Raw genomic sequence first — 26,021 nt, 5'->3', positions numbered from 1 at the left:
CCATTTAAAAAGAATGTTCCGAGGGTGGTTTTAAACAAGATAACATAATTTAATACCAACTGTGGAAGCAAACAATTGAATGTGGAACAGTAATACTGATTAATACATTGGGAAGGGGGTTGGGGCAGTGGAGCTGTATATTTGTGCTTTGAATGAAGGAGGTAAAAAAATGTGACTTTTACTTTTGCAATGGTGTGCTGAGGGTGAGGGTCCTACTCAATTTATTACTAAACACAGCTTTAAGGTGCTTGGGGTTATTTTAAATGTTATACACAGTGGAAATGTGAAAAAATGACTAGTTATCAAAATCGCCCAGCCATTTAAAGTGGAGATTTCAAAAACACAAGCCAAGTTTCAAGAAACAATTGGGGCAACCTTGCCGAGCATAAAGCAAATAGGCACAACCGTAAAACCTATGGGGGCCAAGGTTGCCCCAATTGTTTCTTCTAACTGGTATCAAAAACACAAGTTAGGTTAGAAGAAACAACTGGGGCAACATTGCTAGCACCAAGCAAATAGGTGCATTATATATTATCTATATATATATCTATATATCTATATATCTATATATATATATATATATATATATATATATATATATATATATATATATAATTTAAGGCAGGATTTGAACCCTAAGTCGTCATACTTTCACTCCAGCTTGAAAGCCGCTATGCTACACAGATTCACATCTTAACCCTTTCAGCAGTCTAGGCTACTATTTATATTTACCCTATCCAAACGGTAATATAGGTTGAAGCAAATAGGCACAACTGTAAAAGCGTTGGGGGTCAAGGTTGCCCCAATTGTTTCTACTAACTTGGCTTGTGTTTTTCATGCATTTAATCCACTTGTAGCATAGCGGTTATGTAGCTGGAGTGAAAGTATGACCAGTTAGGGTTCAAATCCTGCCTTAAATTTTATATACATTAAAGTTATGTGTGCAAAAGTATGTATGTTTAATGAAAGTGAATTTCATAGTAACTATATCTTTTTCATATAAAAAATGTGTTTGTTACACATAAATAAAATACATTTAATTTTTTTTAAAGTTTGCAATATAAAGCTCGCAATGCAGACGCCCTAGCTTTCACGCGGGGGACCACAAATAGCGTTACTCTCATCAACCAGTATCGAGAGGAAACCGTACTTCCTTGCACCAATAGGGACCACAATGAGCGGTATGCTGACAGGAAACCAGATCAGAATGATGAGATGACTCGAGAAAAAAAAAAAAACTCAAAATGTAAAAAATAACATGTCGTCCAGAGAATTCTCAGCTGGCTGACTTCCTCTTTCAAAATACTGCTTGTTTTCTCTAATCATGTAGCACTGACAGTAAACACAACACACTTGCAAACTGAAGGTTATAGTTTCAAATCCCACGCATGCTAGACCTTTTTTATGTTTATATTATATAAAAATAGATTTTGTTTGCAGGCAAATGTTCAATTTTAAAACAGAAATAGATCATTTAATATAAACGATATAGACGTCACAATAAGCGCGTTCCCTAGTATATTTCCATACTGACAAAACAAGTTAATTCTCATTAAAATCAGATGTCCTGTAATACACATATGTGTGGATAAAACTCCCTGGAGTCTTCAAAAAAGTTTTTTTGTTATTCTTTTGTGTGTGATGTGTGCGACTAGTCAATTTTAAAATATCAATAAATCGTTTAATATAAAATGATACAGACCTTATAATAAATACATTCCCGAGTATATTTCCATGTTGACAAAACAAGATCATTGTCATTAAACTCGGATGTCCTGTTATATACATATGCGCAGCAGTGTGGAGTAGTGGTTAGGGCTCTGGACTCTGGACTCTTGACCGGAGGGTCGTGGGTTCAATCCCATGTGGGGGACACTGCTGCTGTACCCTTGAGCAAGGTACTTTACCTAGATTGCTTCAGTAAAAACCCAACTGTATACATGGGTAATTGTATGTAAAAATAATGAGTAAAAAATAATGTAATTGTATGTCAAAATAATGTGATATCTTATAACAATTGTAAGTCGCCCTGGATAAGGGCATCTGCCAAGAAATATTAAATAGAAATAAAAGTGCCTGCGGTCTGCAAAAAACGGGAGAAAATGAAGGAGGACATTTCTACCTTACTTTGGCGACTTATTTCTCTTACTGTATGACAGGTGTTGACGTTTTTTCTACATTTTGGCTAAGAGTGTTGGGAACTACAAATTAAAAGTGAAATGGTGCTTTTGGCTGATTTACTTTTGCTGTGCCAATACCCTGAAAACCTGTAAGCTATCCTTGCTGTATAGAGTGTCTCTGGGAGTTCGCGCTGATAACTTGGCACGAGGAACTACCGTCCTTCTCAATTATAGTACTACATTGTACATTTGTTATCTTCAATTCCAATGCCTGCGCTACCAGTGCGTACCATTATACAGCAAAATGGGTTGATTGCAAGGAGAAAAAAAAAAACAAAACATTTAAATGGATACATTGGTTATCCTGATGAAGGATGCCCACTCACTGTGATGGGTGTGCATGAAACGATAAAGCTTGGGAACCTCTACTGCACATATAGTACACTTGAAATTTCTAAGGAAGTGCAACACTATTTCAAAGCAAGACTTGCAAACAGACATTTATTTAACCAGGTGTACCTGATTTTTGCTTTTAAAAATTAAATACTGTATATGTTTGCCATAACAACACAAGATCATGCAATCATTCCCAGTCATTGACAAGCCATGACAACAGAATTGTTACAACATACTGTATAACATGCATAACGACCATCTCTCTATTGCTCTCATGTAATTGCATTATGACACATATGACATTTGTCAAAATATCTTTGCTTATGATCTTGAGGTAGTCTAAACCAAAAACAAAGTTCAAAGACAAGAACAGCCAGAACAGGCACCTGCTGATTGCATTGTAATCCAGTGAACACACATCTACTGTATATGACATAGCAGTTGGTGATAAAGCGGTAATTAGTTAATTGCATAAGCTTTCTTTCATTTAACCTTTACAGTGCCACATTTTCTGCTCCCCACCCCCAGTGTACTAACATAGGATACTAATAGAAGCTGGAACAGTGTGGTCTTGAAGTGCTAAAGCTTTAAAAGAAAGCAATAAAATAAAAAGCCAGTGCTCATGGTGAAGCTCTCTTTAAAGCCTGCTCCTCTGCGAACGGCTCTGGTTACATGGAACCTCCTGCAGCTCTAGCAAGAGAATGAAAGAGCTGGAAATTATTTGTGAAATTCTGTATAAGAAAAAAAAAAAGGCTTTTGCCAGCTCATCCATAAAAGTGTCAATAATTCCTGTTTTGGATGCATTCAGGTGTCTGCTAGAAACTCTAGGATGACCTGCGGAGTGAGACGATAATGCCTTACCACCGCATCCTCCAGCATCCCAACCAAAGTGACCCTGGGTTTGAATTTGCTGGGTCTTTTCCTTCTCTTCCGAAGGTTTTCCTGCCTGTCCTCAACAAGAGCCAAGCGTCGCTGCATCAGGAAGTGTACCACATCAGCCATCCTGATGCCAATGACAGGTTTCTGAAGGTGTGTGTCTTTATTCTTAATTACTCTCTTCTACAATGGTTTGCACCTTGTAAGAGGAGGTGCAACATTTTTAGAGGGTCAGCAAAAGTGCAAGGCAAAATCCTTACATCTCATTATAATGTTTGAGCCTGCTTGGTATACCAGATCACTGCCCAGTTCCATGTTCTTTTCTTAATTTGACTACATTTCAATATCATTTAAATGGATTAATGATGGCAAAGTGCTCATCTGATAGCGACTGCAGAACAGCAGGTGAAAAACATTCATTACATACGCCTCATTTTTAGTGTCTGCTAAAGTTCCACGATGTGTGCATGCAAAACTAGGTTTTTGGCAGCAATATAGGTTTTGCAGTCGCAAATCACTTTGCACATATCCTTACATCAGCCCCTTAGTATTCTCCTACACATTAATGCTGTAGGTTATCACAAAAATGTAACCACTCTCCAAAAGAGGGCTTCTCATGATGACTTAAATATAAATTTAGTCGTCAGCAATGTTTTTTTTGTACAATGGAAAAGAATTGTCTGTCTCCGTACTAAGGGGCCGTCCGAAACCCTACAAGTGTGCACTGGGGGGTGGGGGGTGGGAAGTTCATGATATTTTCAGAGCCTTGGACTTTAACCACTGGGCCACACTACCTCCTATGATCTGCCTATTATGATCAACTTGCAAGCCATAGAGGGAAAAGATTATCAAATTTTGAACAGGTGCTCAAAATCTGCAATGTCTATGTGTTTGTGTACAATGTAGGACACAGTAAATGAGTCAAAAGCAACTATTTTCACTTTCTCTGTGCTGAATAATTACATTTTGCTTCAGATGTTAGCATTTTTGAAATTTGAGACAACCCCTAAGTCGGTGGCACATTCAGGAGGTCATCATACACTTTTCTATATGTAGTTGGTTCATATTAACATCCCTTAGTAAGTTTAATGCAGTAATATAAATCAAAAGTTATGGACTTGAATTTGGACATTCCGGGATGACCAAAGACCAGGCTAACCATCAGACAATTGCAGCCTTTGATTTAGATTTAGATGAGGATTAGTGTTTATTATTTATTTATTACATCGTCATCTGTATTCAGTTAATGTAATTCTCCATGAGTTCCACACAGTTTAATGAGCATGTTTTTGTCTTGACCTTTCTTTTAGGTCTTAGACTAGATTGTAACTACCATAAGACCTACCAAACAAGTAAAGCATGTAAAAAATTGTACAGCGCAAACTGCCAAATTCTAACATCAATTGAGAACCGTCTTGGTCAAACCTAAGGGACACACTGAACTAATTTCTGCCATTCTCAATCTCGTATTTGATTTCAAACTCATTTTTTAAATGGGAAAAGTGAAACCTGGCATCATTTGGATACTCCTGTTTCACAGAGGCTAAAAAAAATTAAAAAAAACAGGAAGTGCTTGCTATCTGTAGAATACACTTTTGTGTAAAGAGTCTATCCCTCACATGACTGAAAAGTAGACCTATACACTTTTATTGCAATATACTGTAGAAAAGCTGATTTCAATAGATAAGGAATGCATACAGTAGCAGTTCACATAAACTTCTACTGCTGTAGCAGGCACATTCTTTTTTCTGCCACTGTACTCTCTAAAGGATCTGTAATATTTCTGCTTAGTAGATATAAACAAGGCAGCAGTAAAGGTCAGCAGATCCTGTCCACTCCCTGTCATGTCATGCTCTCTCAGTTGGAGAGGGAGTCTGGACACCCATCTGTTTCGTTTGGGGAAATAAGACAGCAAAGCTGTGAATAATCCTCCTCCTTCCCAACCGACTAGTCAAAACAGGAGAAATCCGCAAAAGGACAGCTTTTCACATCCCTTACGTGGTTACGTCATACCAGAACACAGAGGTACTGTAGTAGCTCTACTACAACTCTAGCTTTAAACTTTGCCATTCTTTCCATTTAAAGGAAACAAATACGTTATGTTCATTTTATTAAGCTTTTTCAGCATTCAATATATCAATACAATAAATACAATTAAATTGTTTATCACATTTTAAAAGAGATGCCTGGGGTCCTAGGAAGGGATCAAGAACCATCATTTATGAATGGACTGTCATCACTTTCCTTTACGGTTGCACTGCTCCCCCATGCCATCTGTTGTTATATTGTACAGTACTATGCTGTACATATTTTTATGCCAGAAAACTAAAAAACAGACATATTGCTTTCTTCACTTTCACTACATACAATGTGTGGAAGACTGTTTCACTTTTACATGTATTTAGTTTAATACAGTCAGCACTCGGATATACGACACTCAAGATATACGCCAGTCGCGTTTTACTATCCTTGTATTAAGAAACAAATCAATTCCCATTACACATATGCAACAGATTAATGCACTTACCTGTCACACATGATTTCCGACTCCATCACCAGTTTTCGGATACAAAGCCCATCTCTTCAATGTTACAATATCTGTCACAGCCCGCGTTTGTTTTTCCTAGCATGCGCAAACTCTAACAACTATCCAAATGGCTGGAAGTTTAAAGAGTAAACCAGAGAAAATAGAGTGAGCCAGTAGCCCCCATTATAACCCCAATGGACAACTCACTGTGATGTGTCCTTGTATAGTACTAATGACAAGTTTATAAAAGTATAAAAAAAAATGTAATGAAATGAAATGCTTAAAAATACCCACTTTTTATTAGAAAAAACAGTTCTCCTATTTACAATTACATTCTGAATATATTTATTTATTTTATATTTCAGTATAAGCTCATGTTTAAAATATATTTCTGTCTTTATTGCATCTAACGTTTTCTAAACTCTTGGCACTGCAAGGAACAGCAGGAGCTTGCCTATTTGGTTCACAGATTGCAAACAGGTTTCAAGGTGGAGTGGGAGGAGGGCAACTCATGTCCTTACAATTATCATATTACCTTTAGAGAAACAAAACAGACCACTAACAAGCCCTTTGTTTTTCAGTGCACAGAAGGCGGAACGACAGAAAGACTGTACATGGAATTACCTTAAAGTGTAAAACTGAAAGGGCTTTGGCACACTGCAGCTTTAATAATTGATAGTTGTACAGATATTTTTAAAATGCAAGTATCCTTCTAATGGGTATAAAAGTGTCTGGCTCACATTAACATGGGATCCCTCAAGATTTAAAATAAAATATTATATATATAAAAATAGATAGTAGCTCATAGATTTTCTTTTTTATTATTATTCATTATTAAGATCCTTACTAGCTTTTCCGCTTTTTTTTTTGCACCATAAAAGCCACCAAGTGGATGTTTTTTAAGGTCCTCATTCAAAATGTGTAATTCACAGATCATGTCCATCTATACACCTGTCTGTCCTCTTCAGAGTGAACACACCTGCCTTTAAGAAGGCACCAGATGAAAATGCATGCAAATGCTATGTGTTAATACTTGTTGACGAAGGCTGCCAAAGCTTAAATATTGCGAAGTTCAAAAGTGCAGAGTGCTTTTGTTTAACAACGTGCAGACATGTCATCGCAAAACATACTTCAAAAACATTCTTAATATTATTTGTGAGTTAGATATGTAAAGCTCCGTGAAATTATTTTTATTTTTTATAATGTTTTGTTTTATTTTTCACAAATGTTTTATTTTATTTTATTACAGATACAGATTAATAAAAATAAGTCAACTAGATGTATATAAATAAAAACAAAGTATACATCATGTTTTAACTATATACATATTTTTATCTAAAAAAAAAAAATTAGTTACCATAATTTCTCATTAGCGACAGTAACGGCAACATACATAAAGTCCCCCCACTATTCTTAATTAACTGCCTGTTTACAGTAAATACCTCTCATGCACTCTATAAAAATACAATAAGATAAAAATAAAAATACAAAAATATTTTTATTACTGCACAATGGAAATCAAATCAGCATGAAGGATACTAAATCAACAAACACAAAAATGGCGTATTTCAGAATATTGTACAATTCAGCATTAACTCAAAAAGCAGGTTACTGAAAGAAAATTCATATATTTTACGCATGTGTTCATAAGGAGCTTCAATCTAGCACAAATATTCAAATTAAGAATTAAACGCAAGCATACAAGAGAACTCTACGTTTTCTTTTTCATGGTTTGTTACCTGTCACTTATAATCTGTGAATACTTAGAAAAAAAAAAAAAAAGACAACCATTCAGGCAACGGAAACCACAGGGTACACGAGACAAAGATAAGCTGGCATTCTGGCACCTGAGCCCAAACAGCATGGCAATAATATCTACAGAGACGCCAAAATTATTCTTAACTGCATCTTTCACACTGTCACTTAGTTTCATGTACCATGTATGCAAAAACGTGACACCTGCCATTTTTTTTTTTTTTTGGGGGGGGGGGGTATTGTATATCAACATATTTTATACTGTATATTTAATAACAACATTTCAAAATTAAATATTAACTTATCAATTTTGAATGCTTCTTAATATCGTTTTCACCTCAGTATCCAATTCTAAAATGTTTTCTACAAAATGTATAAAAACTCTGAATTTGCAAAGGAGCTTACTTTTTTCTTTGGTGGAGTAGGCCTCCACTACCAGTGTCACTTCAACTTTTACAGTCAGCCATTTTGCATAAACAAAGATAACACTGAAACCAAAACATTCTATGAATTGTATTTTGTCTCAGGCTTTTGGGGAACATGTGATGTGAGTGTAAAAAGTCACATGATAGTGGGACTATACAGTTTTATGTCTTAGATTGGCTATCCAATGTGCCAAGGTATTGCAAAATGATGCGGCAGGGGCGGGGCTTTGCTCCAAACAGATATGCTATGGTTTGACTGTGGCACTAAACTGTAAGATTGCACTGTGCCTAGGAATCCGGGACAAATTCTGTCCCAAAGTCATTTAGCCCGGGACCGGGACTTGATCTTTACATTTAAGGACTGTTCCGTCCAATTAGGGACGGGTGGTCACCCTAGTAACACAATACAAAATTATTTATTTCCACTTCCCTCAGCAGTGACACGTTCACAATACATTCCTACAACATGTTTGTATTCACTGATGCCTGAGTGGCTATCTCTAGTGGATTAAACAGTTGGCCAAGAGAAATCAGGAGAAATTATTTGCAGCATTGTTTAATTGTTATGTGCGGTTTAGGCATTTTAGAAACACCTCTTGTCTTCCATCACAATTGAGACCGTGTCTATGGTAACGGCTGAGCCGTGACAACTACAATTCCAAGTATTTTTTGTATCAACCTCCCAATTTAAAAAAAGTTATTGCATTTAGTTTTATTTCGCGCTATTTCATATTTACGAAAAACACGGGGACAAATAACCAAAAGAATGCTGTATGTGACGTCAATCTGGCACCTTTCACTCTCACTAAAGTCTTCAAATTTTGACCAAAATTCTGAAGACTGTCGATGGCATTTTTTGGGGGGGAAGTTGTTCATTCATCATGATGAAATATCTTCAGCGAAAAGTGCCATCTGGGGGGCATTCATCCATGAAGAAGTGGCGTTTGAACTGTTGATATCAGCAGAAGCAAACTTATGTCTGCTGATGCTAGCCAACATAAAAGCTATCGACCCGTTACAGTACATGAGACTTTTGCTTGCTAAAGCAGTGAAATAGGTTATGGTACAATCTAAAATACACAGAGATCATGCGGTTTTCCATCTAAATTACATTTTCCAACCAAGGGGTTTACTAAAGACATGTTTTGTTGCTATTACAGTGCCTATACTCCCCACACTACTACATGGTATTACATCAAAGACATACATTAATATGTCAGCAATGTAACAAGTATTTCAGTAATGAACTTCCCTGCCACTACCATAAATAAAATTAGACCATCATGACCTACATCCACGGTATGTACAACATAAACATTTATTGGAAGTGTGACACATGTACATGCAGTAATCTTTCCCCAGATTCTGAAACTCAATGAATAAATAGTTTTATTACAGGACAAGAGACTCTCAAGCATGCCATCCTGACTCAAGGGGAGCAATGCTAAAGCTGACAACTCAATAGCAAATGAATAATCCTCACAAGTGGCCCATGTTACAATTTTTGTCTAATTATATAAAACGACACTGTCTTTATCTTCATTTAAAACCCATATTTAAAAACTGGTTGACAGTTTGTTCATTTTTCTTATTCAGAGATAAATCCTCCTGCTCTTGAATCCTAATGTTCTTCAGATCAATGGTATGTATGTGTGTGTGTGTGTGTGTGTGTGTGTGTGTGTGATTTAGTCATGCAATTCTTAGTCATGCTCCTTGGCTTTACCTTGGTGGCTACTTGATACAGTTTCCATAATTGCAACATCAAAACCAAGACCTCACTCAATCCTGTGAATTTCTTGGCTCCAGTGTCCCAGAAACTATAGATGGTGCTTGACACTTCGGTCCTTTCTGCTTGTGCATATATCAGCTTCATTATTTTGCTGTAAAGTACCCTTAAACAAGCATCAGCCCCTTCTGTGATCTTTCGGTCCTGGCAGTTCTCTAGAAGAAATCTGTTGCTATGTCACTGCCCCTCTTTCATGGTTGAATTGACACGTAATAACATTGTGATTGCTTTAGGCACTATTTAGTATACACAGCACGTTTACACGCTGAAGCCATGAAACCGTTACAATATTCTTTATAATATACTCTTGTGTGCTCAGCAGATGCCTAACTCAATTTTCTTTGATAAAAAAAACAATCATATTTTATACCTTGAGGTGGAATCACCCTTGAAGAATGCTCACATGATTCGACTGTGCATTATTATCTGGGTCACTGTACGGTAGACTTTGATCTTGATTTTGTTAACAAAAGAGATAATGAGTTTATCTGTCGGATATGCAGCACTTTTGATAATACATTAAATCCACCAGCTTGTCATGGGTTTAGCAGTTTCCTTGTCTAGTAAACATGTGCATTTTATTTATATAATGAGTAACTTGTACCATTAACCCCAGCATCGTCCGTCAGCTGATATCCTTCCTACAGAATGTACTTGAGCTTTGTTAAATCATAATAGTGTGATTTCCAAACAGTGCACAGAAGCTCAAATGAATGCTGTATGTAAAATAAACTGTTAACTGACTACAGTTACATAAAATAACATTTCACTTGTGGTATTTAAAAGGATGTTTCCTACTGAATGTGTAAGATTCCATGCTTAGCATTACATTCTCTGGAGTCTCGACAGGTGGAGAAACTTTTCAAAAGTATTTAGTTCGTCTATCCCCTACTTATGTAGTCACTTCCAGGATATGATATCATCACCAAGTGACTACAACGAGAGCATAAGCCCCTCCCCCCAATAAAGTTTAAAGACAGACAGCCAGACAGACAACAAATACATAGTCACAGTAAGACCCTTTCCTTACCTGAATAATCAATTCCATGCTGAGCATATCCTATACCAGAGTACAGTGAAACGTGTTAAAAAGGGGGGAGAAAAAAAGGTAAAAGTGGCCACAGACAGAATGGCCGGCCCAAAAGTCAGTTGTCCAGACATAACGTCCATATTACAATGTCTGGTAAAAGCATGAGAGGATGGACAAGTGGCTGCTCTGCAAATATCTTGTAAGGGCATAGATTTTAGATTTGTCCATGCTGTTACCCGCTTGGTAGAGTGTGCTTTGATTTAGCAGTGGGGAGTCATCCCAGCCAGCTTGTGTAATCTATGCAATTCTTGATCCAGAAAGAAACAAACAGTTTGCTTGGGAACTGCATCAACTTTGTTACAAGGCCCAAAAGACATAAAAGAGATCCTTTGGACATCCAGATTATGAAGCACCTCCTCTTCTGCATCTTTGTGAGATGCTTCTGCTTGATCATTGACACAAAACGGTCAACTTGGTCACAGTTTGTGATAATCACCAATTTAAATAAGGCATTTAAGAAGACAGCAATAAATCTTGGGGTCCTCAGAGGGGTTCTACCTTCCTGTGGATAGTGGTAAGGTGAAGCATGCTTGGTAAGTTTTGAACTTTAAACATTTATTTTAAATATCTATGTAATGTACATAGTAATGATAACCATACAATGTAATTTCGTCCACAGTCTGAACTTGGAACAATTATTTAAAATATTCAAAGTGTACAGAAAAGTGAAAGATTATCTGGATGTTATAATGTGGAATATTTCCGGTCATCAGCATTTTGACGGGAAACTTTAAAGAATCTCAACTAGGTCACAGTTGATAATGTGAATCTGTGTGATCCAAGTTGACCTACCTTGTGACCAAGTTGACCTATTCTATCTTGTCTAATTAAACCATATAAATTAATTAGAAAAAGTAAAGGGAGGCTATTGTTTGGGGGGGGGGGGGGGGGGGTGGTACTGTTCCAGAGGCCTTAAACATTTCTGGAGGGGGTAGTGGAAGGGTAGCCTAAGAGTTTAAGGAGCATTCGATTAACTCCGGTCATCTTTTTGTCATCTGTGGATACAATGCAATTGTGTAGGTGTGTCGACTTTTAGACCTCCCCACACCCCAATTAGTTGTTTTTGAAGTCAATACAGTAAGTGATTTTAATATGTCTGTATATGGTATTTTCCTTTGAAAGAGAAACAATGGTAAGACTTGAAGACAGAGAACGACAAAGAAAGGCAAAAAGCTGATCCTATCAGAAAATGCAGCATATGATGCAAGAAACTGAGAGCTACAGAGAAATGATGTGTTAGAAGGAAAGATAAAGCAACCAGACACACTTAGGGAAGTCAATATTGGAAACTAAAACACCAAGAATCCACGAGAAAAAAGAAGACTACAAAACAAATGTGAGCATCTCAATTCAAACTCAAACATTTTAAAAGTTTTAAAAATGAGTGGCATGTAACAACATAGGAGTGAAAAACTAAAGGATTAAATAATGAATGAATAAAGAAAAACAAATAATTAAGGAATACTGTAGCTCTTAAACATCTCATTACAAAAATGCAAAAAACTAAGTTTTGAAAGCTTTGAGCCACGCTTAAGATACAGTATTTGAAAGTATATATTCATGCTATTGCAATCAGTATTCTTTAGTGATATAATATAAAAGTATATAGTATACAATAAATGTGGCATTTTACTTTTTAAAATGAGTGGAATTTCAGGGAATTAAATTATATTTCCTTTCATTCCAATTCAAAATTCCAATTCTGTATCCTGAAGATTTTTTCAATTCAAATTCCAATTCCAATTCTTGAATTGAATTGGAATTTACCAACAAATTCCAATTCCATTCGGAATTGACCCCAATCCCGATTTAGTCTGGTATGTAACTATTCACAAACCACCATTTACAACATCCTTAAATTTACAGTACCGTAGAGCTACAACTACGTTACTACAAAAGAAATTCCATAATTTAAAAAAAAAGAAAAAGAAAGAAAAATAGATTTAAATAAAAAAAAAAAATCTGATTTAAATCAAATAAATCCGATTTATTTTATTTTATTTTTTTAAAAATCTGAAAAAAATCGCCAACCCTGCATTGCCATAAAAACATCTACTGTATACTACTACTCTACTTAACAGAAATTCAGGAGGGACAGCAACCTGAAGATGTCATTTGGTCGGCCTACTTTGGATTTACTTTGTAGCCTTACTCGTTACAATTAAAAAGGCATTCCTGGGGAAAGATCTGCTTCAATCCCCTAAGTCTAGCCTGGAAGGAAAAGACACATTTTAGTTTATCCAAAGAATGTACTTTTAGTATCTCCTGCATTACCTCCCTCACACCAATTCTATAGTGAAAGGAGATCTTTCAATGCTGCTCCTGTCACCAGTTTTGACTAAACGATTAATAAAATTCAACAAGTACTTCCCAGAAATGTAAAAACGAGGCTAGCCAAAAAAGTAAATAGAAACCGAAACTTCATGAGTTGTCAAAATATAATCTACAAGTTTAATTTAAGTAATGTTTGAAGCTAAAGTTAGAATGTGTAGATCCTAAAACACACACACACATACAAATAAACTAAAGAGAGCAAGTACAATATTAACAATTGTATCAGTATTTCCTGATAATGGGTGTATTTGTATTATTGGCAATTTAGAAATATAAATTCCAGTGCTGCATTTTAACACATTTATAACTTTGAACATTAGTTGGTATACAAAAAAAATCTAAAACCAGTATCAAAAATATATAGTACAACTAAAATACATACAATACCTTCATGAAAACAATGCTAGTTTGAGTTAGTGAAATGCAGGATAGCAGGTACATCATTGTCAGTCATTTGACTGCAAGTTCAGAATAACCAAAGCAAGTGCAGGGGAATGTTGTCAAGCGTTATTTCCTGACTGAACTTCTTCCATTCAAATCTCAGTTAAATCACCTGGATATTTTTCACCGACTGATCAACCACATGTGTTTTGTTTATTTACTATAGCTCTCTTTGAAAGCTTGACTTGCAGGCACAACAAATCTTAAACACAACAACTTAATATTACCCATGTCAGGATGACATTGAGCTACTCTGATGGCAGGCTGCCACATTAAAGGTTTTTTTTTGTGTGGTATGTCACTTCATGTTGTTTTTAGCATGCCTCTAAACCCACTTTATACAGTGCTTGGAATTCCCTGTGCCCTAATCAGAAACACTTCAGCACTTCCTACTAAGTGGGTATGATTCACAAAACAAAACAGTTTTTCCGGTTTCTTGGGAATCACATACAAGTTTATGTTACATTGCATATATATCTGGTTTATGCACATTCATTAACATAGAGATTTTGAGTGTGCAGAACATCAGATAAGATTATTAGCCAGTTAATTATTGTATACTGAAAACAGCCTGTGGTTTCACCTGTAGGTTTCAGAGCTTTCAGCAGAAATGACTGATGGCTTAAATCTGGCTGCCAATAACAAACACAGGCAAAATAGGCATTGGAAAATATGATTAACTTCACAATGGTCTTTCTATTGCCTAAAAAAAAAAAAAGGTGTGTCCTCCAGAAAAAAATATTGAATCTCAAAAACATTATAACAAAATACAGTACAGTATTTAAGTGACGTTTCATTGGAAGGATTACAAAAGAAAATGAGTATACATATTGCATAGGTGTCACGTATAGAACACAATTAACAGACAAACTGCACAAAATCCAATAAATGTTTGAGTCAGTCAGTTAAAATCTACTGGGTATCAATCAATCTCATTTTAAGAATTAATCAGTCAGAGTTGTTTCAAAATTAAAATAAACAGCCCAGAAGATTAAATATGCACCTAACTTGTTTTTACTAGTTTTGTTTATTTTTACATTTTAGAAAAGAGGCAAACAACATAGTTGGTCCATTTGATAAATACACATATATCTATAATCAATAAAAACGTAAAAATAATATAATAATTAGCAAACATTATTATTTGTATAGGATGTCTCTAGCAGCAATGATAGAGAGATGTCTTGAGAAGCAGGAAGCAGTGTTTGCAAAAGACAGCAAGCTCTGGAGTTTAATGTCATCTGTAAAACATCTACCAACACTAGAAGAGCTTGAAGCTGTGCTCATGCCTTTTGAAAGGTGTAATGACATCTCTAGTGTCCTCCCTCCAACGTGTGTTGTCATATTGTGATGTTTTTACACAGAATAATATGAGCAGCAGATCTTTACATGATCTGAACAGAAGAGGTAATACCCTACGAAAGACAGAGAATAAGGATTGAACACCAAAAGTGGTTATGAGGCATAAGCACAGATTTTGAGAGAACTAACCTACAAAATGCTTGTCCCATGGACAATTGCAAGGCAGATCACTGGTTGTCTGCAACACAAAATGCAAACAAATATACACATTACAGACGGTCCATATAAACTGTAATATGCTAAAGTACAGTAGTTTACTACAGGATATCTAGCGCTTAAAGTTTGTTTCTAAAGATACTTTAGAATAACAGGCACTTTTAACTTGGGATGCACCGACTATATTTTGGGGCAGATTCCGATATTCCAGATCAACAAATGGAAGATACTGATTCTGATACAGATTTTTTCCCCCCCCTATCATTAATAATACAATTGTAAACCATCACTTTAAATTGTAATTTGACATTTTTTATTTAAATGTTAAACTGAACACATTGCAGATTGTACTTATTGTATGTATTTTGATAGATTTTACATTCTGCCAAAAGTGAATTTAGCAAAGCACTGGTAAATAAATAACATGTGGCATATTTACTGAACTTAAAAATGCATGATATACATTCACTGATTGGGTGGAATTACTAAATAGCAGTATCAGAGGTTGCGCTACACTAAAACCTGCATTGACATTTTGCCTTTATGTTTGACATTTCAAACACAAAATACAGCGTTTACCATGGAAAACATAAATAAAACTAAATAAAAGTAAAGACAAGCATCAGATTTTTTTAAAAATTTTAAAATAAAATCTATTATACAGCATTAACATGAATAAATAAGATTGCACTTCCTGCCGTGAGCTGGCACACCCACAAGGCAGAGTGTGCTTGATTGATGGGGAGATCCAAAGGAACAGGATGGCAATTTGTAAAGCATGAATTGGTGATGAAAACTCTGACTCAGACCTCCATGTTGAACTGAAGTATAACATCACAGATTTGAGACATAGCTTTCAAGGGCAAATAATAATAATAATAATAATAATAATAATAATAATAATAATAATAATAATAATAATAATAATAATAATAATAATAAGTGACATGCCAATTACAAATTATGGTATTTTAGTAATAAATCGCCGTCGATTCGGTTCATCCCTAGTATCAACTGTGGTTATGTGTTGCACATTGTCCACTTGAAAAAAATGGAACAAAACTTGTACTGTAAATATTTGTAATCATGTCACTTGACTTGAATGTCAGGAAAGCCAAATAAAAGTAAAACATGTGGAACTATTCAACACACAACGACAAAATATCATAAAACTCCCACTGATGTACAGCTATGGCCAAAAGTTTTGCATCACCCTATAGCAGTGGTATTCAATTACATTCACTGGAGGGTCAGATTAGGCAATGTTCAAATCTTGGGAGGGGGGGGGGGGCACAAAGCTTTGTACGTGCACCCATAAAATACATTCAAATCATTTTCCATGTCAGAAGTGGACCAGGGCGAACAGCAAGCATTTAAACATGTGCTGTATGTATTTTACCTTAGAAAAGGATAACAAGAAAGTTCAATTGTCATGATATATTTTCTTAAAACCAGCATTCACAGGAACATGTTGTATGTAAACAGGAACTGGGATTGTTCAACACAGCGACTGTTTTCCCTGGTCTGCGCTCTGGTGGGACGGAGTGTGGAATAAAAAGAAAATTCATAATACTTGTCCTTTCTGTGTATCTTGTTTTCTGTTGATGCTGTCGACGCAAAAATAGCAAGATTTCATGATCACCATATTGGTTTAAAAAGCAACTTCGATGACAAAATACTTCAATACTTCAAATAAATTTCACCAATAACAAATCTGAAAACTATCTGATCCTTTCTCCATACCACTGGATAGCGACTTTGCCTCTTAAAATAAAAAGCATAATCGTGGTTCTCCAGGTAACAAAACCAATGGCGTTTAGCCCAGTAAGTCAATGGAGGCAGGGACCTTAAGGACAGATAGAAGTTACAGGAGAAGTTATTTGGAGAAGTTAAATAATAACAGTAAACTGAAAAATATTCACCGTTAGGTTATGGAGTGTACTGATGCAAATGGGAATGAATGTGCATACCGAGTGTGTGACTAAACTAAAGTGTACTGATTGAGGGTAGCTTACATTGAAAGTGAGTTTTAAACAAGGAAGGAGAAGGGTTATTACCAGATAAAGTGCAGTGATCATTTGTTCCTGTATTATGGCATGTTGGCAATAAATATCGCTTGTTAGGGGACACAAATGCCCTGTAGATAGTGCCGACCTTTCAACCATGTGTATCTGCAACTAGCATTTGTAATGAAGGTCAGCTGACACCTGACGGGCCAGATGGAAGGCTCTCAGGGGCCGGATTTGGCCCGCGGGCCACCAATAGAAAAACACTGTCCTATAGAATTAACTAATTTTGCTTAATAAAGTCGAATGAAACCTGCTGAATAATGTTACGTTAACATACTGAATTACATACCGCTTTGTAGTCTTCCATATACTTAATGAAAAACTGACAAATGAAAAACCTGACATTTTGCAACATAGTTTTGTAGTTTCTTTGATACATGTTAAATAAAAGATCTAAATTATGTTCACATATATGTTCAATCCTTAAATTCTAGGTGATGCAAAACTTTTGGCTATAGCTTTACAGTCGCCTATGGTACTGTGCTCAGCTGAAATTGCAATTTGATTGGTAAGATATAAGAGGTTTGTTGTTATGTACATTGCAGATCCCAGCATCTCCATGATCTTTAGCTACTGTATCACAACACAGATGCCGGCACACACCAATACAGGACGCATCAGCTTTCAATATGCAAGATGTTGTTAAAATACATTTATGAAGCACTTGTCCTATGGAACCCCGAGTATGCTAGAAGCACTTCTCTATCCAAATTTTTTAGTGTCCCAGGTAAACAGACAAGCATTTAAAATAAAAACAAATAAATGTTTTGTACTGTACTGTATATTAACTTATATAAATGTACATGATTCTCATCTAATCACGCATTTAAAAAAAAAAAAAAAAAAAAAAAAACTTGACTGCTAACCCTGCCACTGTGCAAATGGGGGCAGATCCTCACAAATGAAAAAAATGTGCCTCCTGGGAAACAATAATATTAAGTTTGGGCAAGACGGCATTCAAATCTACTTCTTTCCCCCACCTAATATGTGAATCTATTCATTGAATACCAGCTTCCCAGAGTTATGATATATCATCATAGTGGGAGTGAAATTGAAGTGTGTGGGAGAAAACTTTTACAGAATCTGTCGAGTCTTGGTCCGAAACTGACTCCTCTGACTCCTAATGAGAAATAACAAACACCATGAACTGCTTTCACTTGCTGTCAGACCTACCACGAACAAGGCTGTTTATATAGCTGACAAAAAAAATAACAGTTCACAGCAAGGCACTTGCACAGAAGTACACTCTTCTAGAACCCCAACATACTGTACAGAACTCATTTCATTTGTTTGCATTTTACCAGATACATGTAACGCAAGAGTGGCCATTAATATATTAACCCTAACACTTATTACCATTGCACTTTGCTGTATATTAGATACCAATAAACTTATTGATTGCTGGATAATGTTAAATGTCCTTACAATCTTATTATACACAAACTGTGTAATGCCACTGATATTCTGTCAACAATCAAACATTTCTCTTTTTATATACGCATTTTAAAAGTGTGGTGGGACATGCTCTCTGCAGGTGGTTAGTAAAAAGAAGGCTGATGATGATGAATCACAAAGTGAAACAACAGAGCAGTGAAATACAGTACTTGTGCTTTAATGCAGAAAGGATAGTAAAACAAAAAAAAGACGACTAGCTCTGTCCCTATCAATAAATTTGACAAATACAGGCCAAAGAAAACTCTTAAATCGTAATAAACAATGTAATTATATTACAAATGTAATTGGTTCAACATTAACAAAATAATCTATTTATTAAGTGTAAGGATGCCTGTCTCTGTATTGATTTGTTGCATTTATTTTCAGAGTGGTGATGCTTTAAATCATATTCCCCTTGGCTCTAACAATGAAAAACAGTAACTTAATCTGACTTCATAAGTGTTGCTATAGCTGCAGGCAGTAGTATGATACTTCATTCTCCCACATGTCCCACAATTATCTCTTTTTGCCAAACTCTTCTGAACAGCCATTGCAGTAGTGAAAAAAGCTTGAAATGTGTCGTTCTGTTCCCCTGTTGGCTTCTTATCCAGTACACGCCTCCCTGCTACGTGATGCCGTAGGTCCTTTGTGGCCAGGTCTGGGCCCCATCGGAGTATATGTTATTTATTAAACAGATAGCCTACAGCTGGAGGAGGGGGGGGGGGGGCAGATTCTCACACATTCTCTACTGAGTAATACAGGCAAATCATCTCTTTTAGCGAATCGGGTTTGAGTGCTTTTGTTTTTCTGTGTTGTAGGCGGGGAGGGCAGACCCGTGCAGTGTGTACTGAGCAAGTCAGGGCTACAGCGTTTTGAATCCCGGTCACCTGCTTGGTAGCAACAAATCAAAAGTGACGTCCGTTTTTCCTGAGGACTGAAACGTCTTTGGCAGTTAAAGGTTGCACTGATGGAAGATCTAATATGAAACGTGCAAAATTGAAATGACACCTCACAACAAAGCACCCAGAGTATAAAGATAAATGCACAGACTTCTTTCAACGAAAGAAAGAAGAATATAGTCCGCAGAAAACTCAAATGGCAAGCATACCAACACGGACATCAGGTGAGGAAATATTCAAATTACTGGATAATTTCATGAAATCTGAATTGCTCAAGTGAGAGAAGTGCGTTGCTGTTTGCACAGACGGTGCTGCCGCTATGACAGGCAATAGGAGTGGTGCTGTAGCAAGAATAAGAGCCATAAACCCACAGTTAATCATAACACATTGTATGTTGCATCGGCAGGCCCTTGAATCAAAGAGAATGGAACCCGAATTACACACTGTGCTAAATGCAGCTGTGACAGTTGTGAATTTTATGAAGTTCAGGCCTTTGAATTCACGCCTATTTGCAAAGCTGTGTTTTAGACATGGGTGCAGAAAATGAAAAATGATTGCTTCATATAGAAGTATGCTGATTATCTTACGGCAGAGTCCTGGAATGAGTTTTTGAGCTTCGCAAACAGGTGCTGGCTTTTCTTTCTGTGCACAATCCTACATTAGCCAAAGATGTTTCTGACCCGTTATGGATAACGAAGCTTGCATACAGTACCTTGCAGACATTTTTAACCTGTTAAATGTGCTGAACCTATCCACATTTAGGAAGAAAATAGAGATTTGGAAAACTAGACTAAGCAATGGGAAATTCAGACATGTTCCCGCTACTGACAGAATTTTTGGATACAGACATTATGACAGTTGAGTGTGTGAAAGAAACGAGCATTACTCTTCTTTCCATGCTGGCAGAGTACTTCAGTGTTTACTTTGAAAATATAAATACAGATGAATAGGATTGGGTTCGGGATCCATTTTCAACTTTTGCAAAGTCATCTTGTGGCTTGAGTGGAAAAGCAGGAGCTGGCAGAAACTGTCCTGTGACAGCTCGCTGAAAAGTACGTTTCAGGAACAGACACCTTACCAATGTGTTGCCGCGGAGTTCCCAGCCTTAGTAACAGAAGCAATGAAAGTGTTGCTACCTTTCCCAACAACAGATACTTGTGAAACATCATTTTCTGCTATGGCAGCTTTGAAGACAAAGTTTACGTCCTGACCTGAAGTGGAAAATGATTTACGAGTTCGCTTGTCAACCATCGCACCAAGGACAGAAAGACTGTGTGCCCCCCATCAAGTCGCCGGCACTTTTTACTGAAAGCCATCCTATATTTTCCAAATTGATCAGATTGATCGGCCATCTATAACAATATTGTTATTATTTCCCTGTGAATCTTAAACAAAATCAACATCTGCCTGTGCTCGGCAATTTCAGCGATACGTTTTCTGTGTCTACAGCTATGGGCAAAACGTTTGCATCACCTACAATTTTAGGATTGTGACATAAAAAAAAAAAACGATATGAGCATAATTTAGATATTTTATTTAACATTATATAATCAAAGAAACTACATAATGATATCGCAAAAGTCTACCGGAAGCCATAAAAGTAGTCCAGTATTTCATGTTAGATTTTGAAAAATGTCACATTTTTTAAAATGTTTTCAGTTTTTCCTTAAGTATATGGAAAATTACAAAGCAGTATAAAATTCAATATGTTAATGTAACATTAATCAGCAGGTTTTATTTGACTTTATGAAGCAAACGTAGTTAATTCTATAGGGTGGTACAAAACGTTTGGCCATAGCTGTACATGCCAAATATGTGAGATGGGTTTTCGTGTTTATGTGTTGGCATGTGGCATGGGGCAGCAGTGTGGAGTAGTGGTTAGGGCTCTGGACTCTTGACCGGAGGTCGTGGGTTCAGTCCCAGTTGGGGACTGCTGCTGTACCCTTGAGCAAGGTACTGTACCTAGATTACTCCAGTAAAAACCCAACTGTATTTGGTAATTGTATGTAAAAATAATGTGATATCTTGTAACAATTTTAAGTTGCCCTGGATAAGGGTGTCTGCTAAGAAATAAATAAATAAATAAATAAATAAATAATAATAATAATAATAATAATAATAATAATAATAATAATAATAATAATAATGTAGCTTATACATGGATATTGTATGCACTGTTAAAATATGTATACATCCCCTCAGATTTAACAAGCAAACAAAAAGCAAACTCTCTCTCTCTCTAATTTTACTGTATTCGCAGACAAACTAGGCAAACACTTTAGAAAAGGTGAAAAACTATTTTTCAATTACAATTACTATTCCTGTACGAAGTGCTTCAGTCGCTCCAGAACTGCTACCTAACTTCACAGGGAAAAGAAAAATCACGTACATTCCGTAAATAATACTGGGCTAGAAAAGTAAACAGTACAGGTGTGCCAATAGTGTCATCGGAAGAACAGTGTCTCATTTGTAGTCAGAACACATGCGCAGTCGTGCGAATTCATCTGCGCATGCCTATAATATTTTTCCTCCCTCTGCCAAAAACTGTCACCTTTCATTTTGAATCAGTACTTCACATTTTTTAACTGAGGGTAAATACCCTAATAATTGTTGCAAAAACCAACAAAGAAATTTTAGAAGATATGCCGACAAGTTCTCTATGGAAGGTAGCAAAGTACAGTATTGAAAACTTTCTTACAGAACCTAGTCTGCAGCTTAGTCGGCGTTTTTCTTTTAACAGTTTGACACCTTAATGAAAGGTTGTTTCAGAAATAGAGAATTGGTAATGTTTATTAGAACAGTCATATTCCGTATGATCTGCTCATAAGCGTACAGTAGTGCGTGTTTCACTGCTGGTCTATCGGTTGTCGCAGGTAACAATGGTAAAGTTCACAATTAAATTATAATATGAACAAAATAAAAGTAGTTATTGAAAATTACCCCGGTGTAAAAAAATTTAAAAATCCTTAAAAAACCCAACGTTTAATCGGAGGCGATACTGAATAGCATCGTCGATTGGGAAACCTTTTTCATTAATAAAACAAAGGAAGGTACCGTGCACACAAACCATCGAATGCAGTTCTGCAAATGTGATCTGTTATTAATTAAGATCATTGAAATAACATGAACATTAAGTAATTAGACTAACTGAATGCAAGTTGTCACTGTATATAAAGCAGCCCAGTTTTGTCAGCTTTGTTTACAGCAGTCCTTGATGAAGATCGGAGCTTCCGACCAAACATTGGAAGGGGTTTTAAATGTTGCTTTTAGGATTTGTCCTACATTTGAGTAATTTGAATTTATTTATATATATAAAAACAAAAAAGCTAGCTGAAGGGCACAGTCTGAAACGCTCTGATGATTGATTTTATATTAATTATTCACATTTTTATGTACCTATATTATCTTTTTCACCTTTATTTTGATTATTTTGGTACACAGCAGTTGCCCTTTAAAATTATATAATATATATATATATATATATATATATATATATATATATATATATATATATATATAATAAAAACAACACATAATCAATATGATGATTATGCAATCTGTTGCACATTGTTACTTTATTCGTAATCTGGCGACACTATTTGGCAACTACAGTGGCAAATGCTGCCACTGCCAAATAGTGTCACCATTGAAAACGTAAATGCAGAGAGTATTCTGCTACGTAAATACACTAATTAGCAGTACAAAAAAAAAAAAAAAACACAACACAATTAAAATGTCAAATTAATATGATGGTTGTACAATCCATTGCACATATCAGTCGTAATATTCAATGAGACACAATTGTGCTGGCGACACTATTTGGCATGGGACCGTATTTCGCACTAATACTGCCAGGTGACACTATTTGGCTTAACACCGGTACTTGACAGAGAAGGATGGCAACGCTGTTACTGCGACAGCTGGAGTGGAATTATCAATAATGTTCAGCCTAAATAACACATCCCCTTAAAAAATAAATACTACGTCAGGTGTAAACTTGGGGGTGAGAGAAGGTAGTTACAAAAGGGGCAATGACAACATAGGGAAAATAAACAACAAACAGTGCGTAGCTATAAATATAATTTTAAAAAAAGCAAAACGACTTCTTAATCTTACCTCCAAACATATGAGGTGAGAGGTGTGCAGGAAGCGAACCTATCAAGAGCCTGGGCGCCCCGTGACCCCCGCTTGACCTGTCCCGTTCACCAGTATTTTCTTCTGGGGTGCCGTTATCGGACTCCTGGGAACTGTAAGTACCACTGCTGTTCGGGATATTGAGCCCGGCCTGATTCAGCGCCTGGGCTCGGGGTCCTGACCCACCTCCACTGCCCCCCATGGAGCGGGTCCTTTGGCCAAGATGATGAGCGGCCGCGGCTCCCGAGGCCCCATGCGTGGACGGCCCATAATGACCGTACCTCATCGCCAGGGCTGCAGTTCGACTGCTGTCATTGCTGCTAGAAGTGCTGGAAGGTAGATCCGACCCCGAATAAGCCCTTGTTCGGCCGTTGGCAGATGGGCTACCGGTACTTTGTTTGGCACCCATTTAGTATATCCAGAGATTTGCTATTGATTATTTAAGTTAGTACCGATAAGCACCAGTAAGAGCGTATTTCTGCGTTAAGAATAAGAGTCACAGAAACCCATATCCCGTAAGAATTTTTTTTAAAAAAAATTAAAGATAAAAGACGGCTGTTTTTAAAACCCCATGTTTGAACAGAAATAAGAACAAAAAAATAGGAAAACACCAGCAAGGGGAGTAGACAAAAAAAAGCGTACTAAAAAGGGCACCGAAGTGTTCCAAACGTAGACTCGCGGTGTTCCACCACTTCTGGCTGCTGTACTCCAAATCTTAAAGCTGCTCTCGCCTCAGTTGCTTGTATGGCTTAATTTGATTAGGCTCTAGTTTTCTTATTAGCGTCTTCTCCGCCATACCGCTTCTTTATTGTGAAAGTGAAGAGACATTGCTCACACTTCCTTCTTTTGCTACTACTGTACTGACACATAAACTGTCATTGAGGAAGAAGTGCCTTTTTTTTAGCAAAAAAAAAAAAGCACAGAGCCCAAATTAAAGAGAAAAAAAGCAAGACAATCTCCTGTCTGGTTACCGAGCGTGTGATAGTCAGCAACTGCCCGCCCCTTTGCGCGTCAGTTGACGTCAGCACCAACAATGCACCCAGCAGCAACAACAACAATAATAATACAAGGACCGAGCAAGTGAGCCGGGCACGGCAAGACAGGACACCTTAGCAGAGGGCACACGGTGACAGTGCTGCGATTGCAACTGTGTCACACCTGCCTGAGCAGGATACAGGCTGTCTTGGCACTGCACACTGCTGTGAGGAATAGTATTCGCACACCTGGGGTGCGTACGTCTCTTTGCCCGCCGATTTGTATCTGCTTTCGGGAGATTTGGTGAAATTCATCAGCAATCCTCTACAAAAAATACACCACTGGTGTAACTAAGTTATTGTAATTGCAGTGTGTATTTGGTCGTATTTCTACAGTATCTGCGTTTGTAATACTGGAGTTCCTTTTTACATTGATAATAGTACAAGTCAAACTATTTAAATAACACAAAAAAAGTTTTTTTTTAATTTGTTTTTTTAAAGTCACCTGTGTTAGCTATCCATAATGTCATGTTAAAATGTAACATTTCCAGCAGTTAAGGGAATAAAATGTTTGTGTAGTTTTCTGGTTGCGCCATTTTAGCACAGACCTATATTTTCTTCTACAAGAAAAAAATAAAACAAATGAACTGATTTGATGATATTATTATTATTATTATTATTATTATTATTATTATTATTATTATTATTAGTAATAGACTGGAGAGGAGAAAATTATTGACCCTAGGGAAGACAATTGTTACCGACGGGGCTATAATGCCCGAAGCCGCAGGAGGCAACGTGGAGGTAACAATAGCCTTCCCGAGGGGCATTTCATTTTCCACTCTGGCTGTCTGCAGTACATATTTAATATATGAATCAGTCAAAAAAATAAGTGAGACAAGGTTGGATAGTAAATACAACTTTATATATTTTGTTTTAATATAGCTGATACAGCATACGTAAATAAATAAATAAATAAATAAATGTTTTTGAAGTTCATATCGTATAGTTGGCAAAGTTTTTCTCTGTCGCCGTCTGGTTTGCTGACTGCTGCATAATCCAGTTTATATCCCGCCTGTCGTATTTGTTTTCGTCCAGTTGAATTTCAGGAAGTCAGAAAACGGTGACAGTGACGTTTTAATCGCAATTTTAGTGTTTGGGGCATCTCCAAAATTATTGGCACCCTTGATAAAGATGAGCATGTATGTATTAAATTTGCCATTAAGGTCATTAAAATAGTTCT

The 26,021-nt window shown here is 36.5% G+C and overlaps 1 protein-coding gene across 2 annotated transcripts in view; it reads right to left on the bottom strand.

The window, feature by feature from the left end:
- The window catches only part of LOC117435746 (E3 ubiquitin-protein ligase znrf2-like), a 64,588-nt gene extending 39,617 nt beyond the window's left edge, over positions 1-24,971 (bottom strand). Inside the window, exon 1 of one of the 2 annotated variants that reach the window (XM_059012839.1) lies at positions 23,787-24,971. In XM_059012839.1, coding sequence (XP_058868822.1) covers positions 23,787-24,213 — 427 coding nt within the window. In that variant the 5' untranslated portion in view covers positions 24,214-24,971. The remainder of the gene's footprint in view (positions 1-23,786) is intronic. The other variant, XM_034059156.3, reaches the window with a different exon arrangement.
- Between the last annotated feature and the right edge of the window lie 1,050 nt (positions 24,972-26,021).

This window comes from Acipenser ruthenus, chromosome 3, assembly GCF_902713425.1.
Source record: "Acipenser ruthenus chromosome 3, fAciRut3.2 maternal haplotype, whole genome shotgun sequence".
Taxonomy (NCBI): domain Eukaryota; kingdom Metazoa; phylum Chordata; class Actinopteri; order Acipenseriformes; family Acipenseridae; genus Acipenser; species Acipenser ruthenus.
The sequence above is the reverse complement of the archived record's forward strand: the minus strand, read 5'-3'. Positions and strand labels throughout refer to the sequence as shown.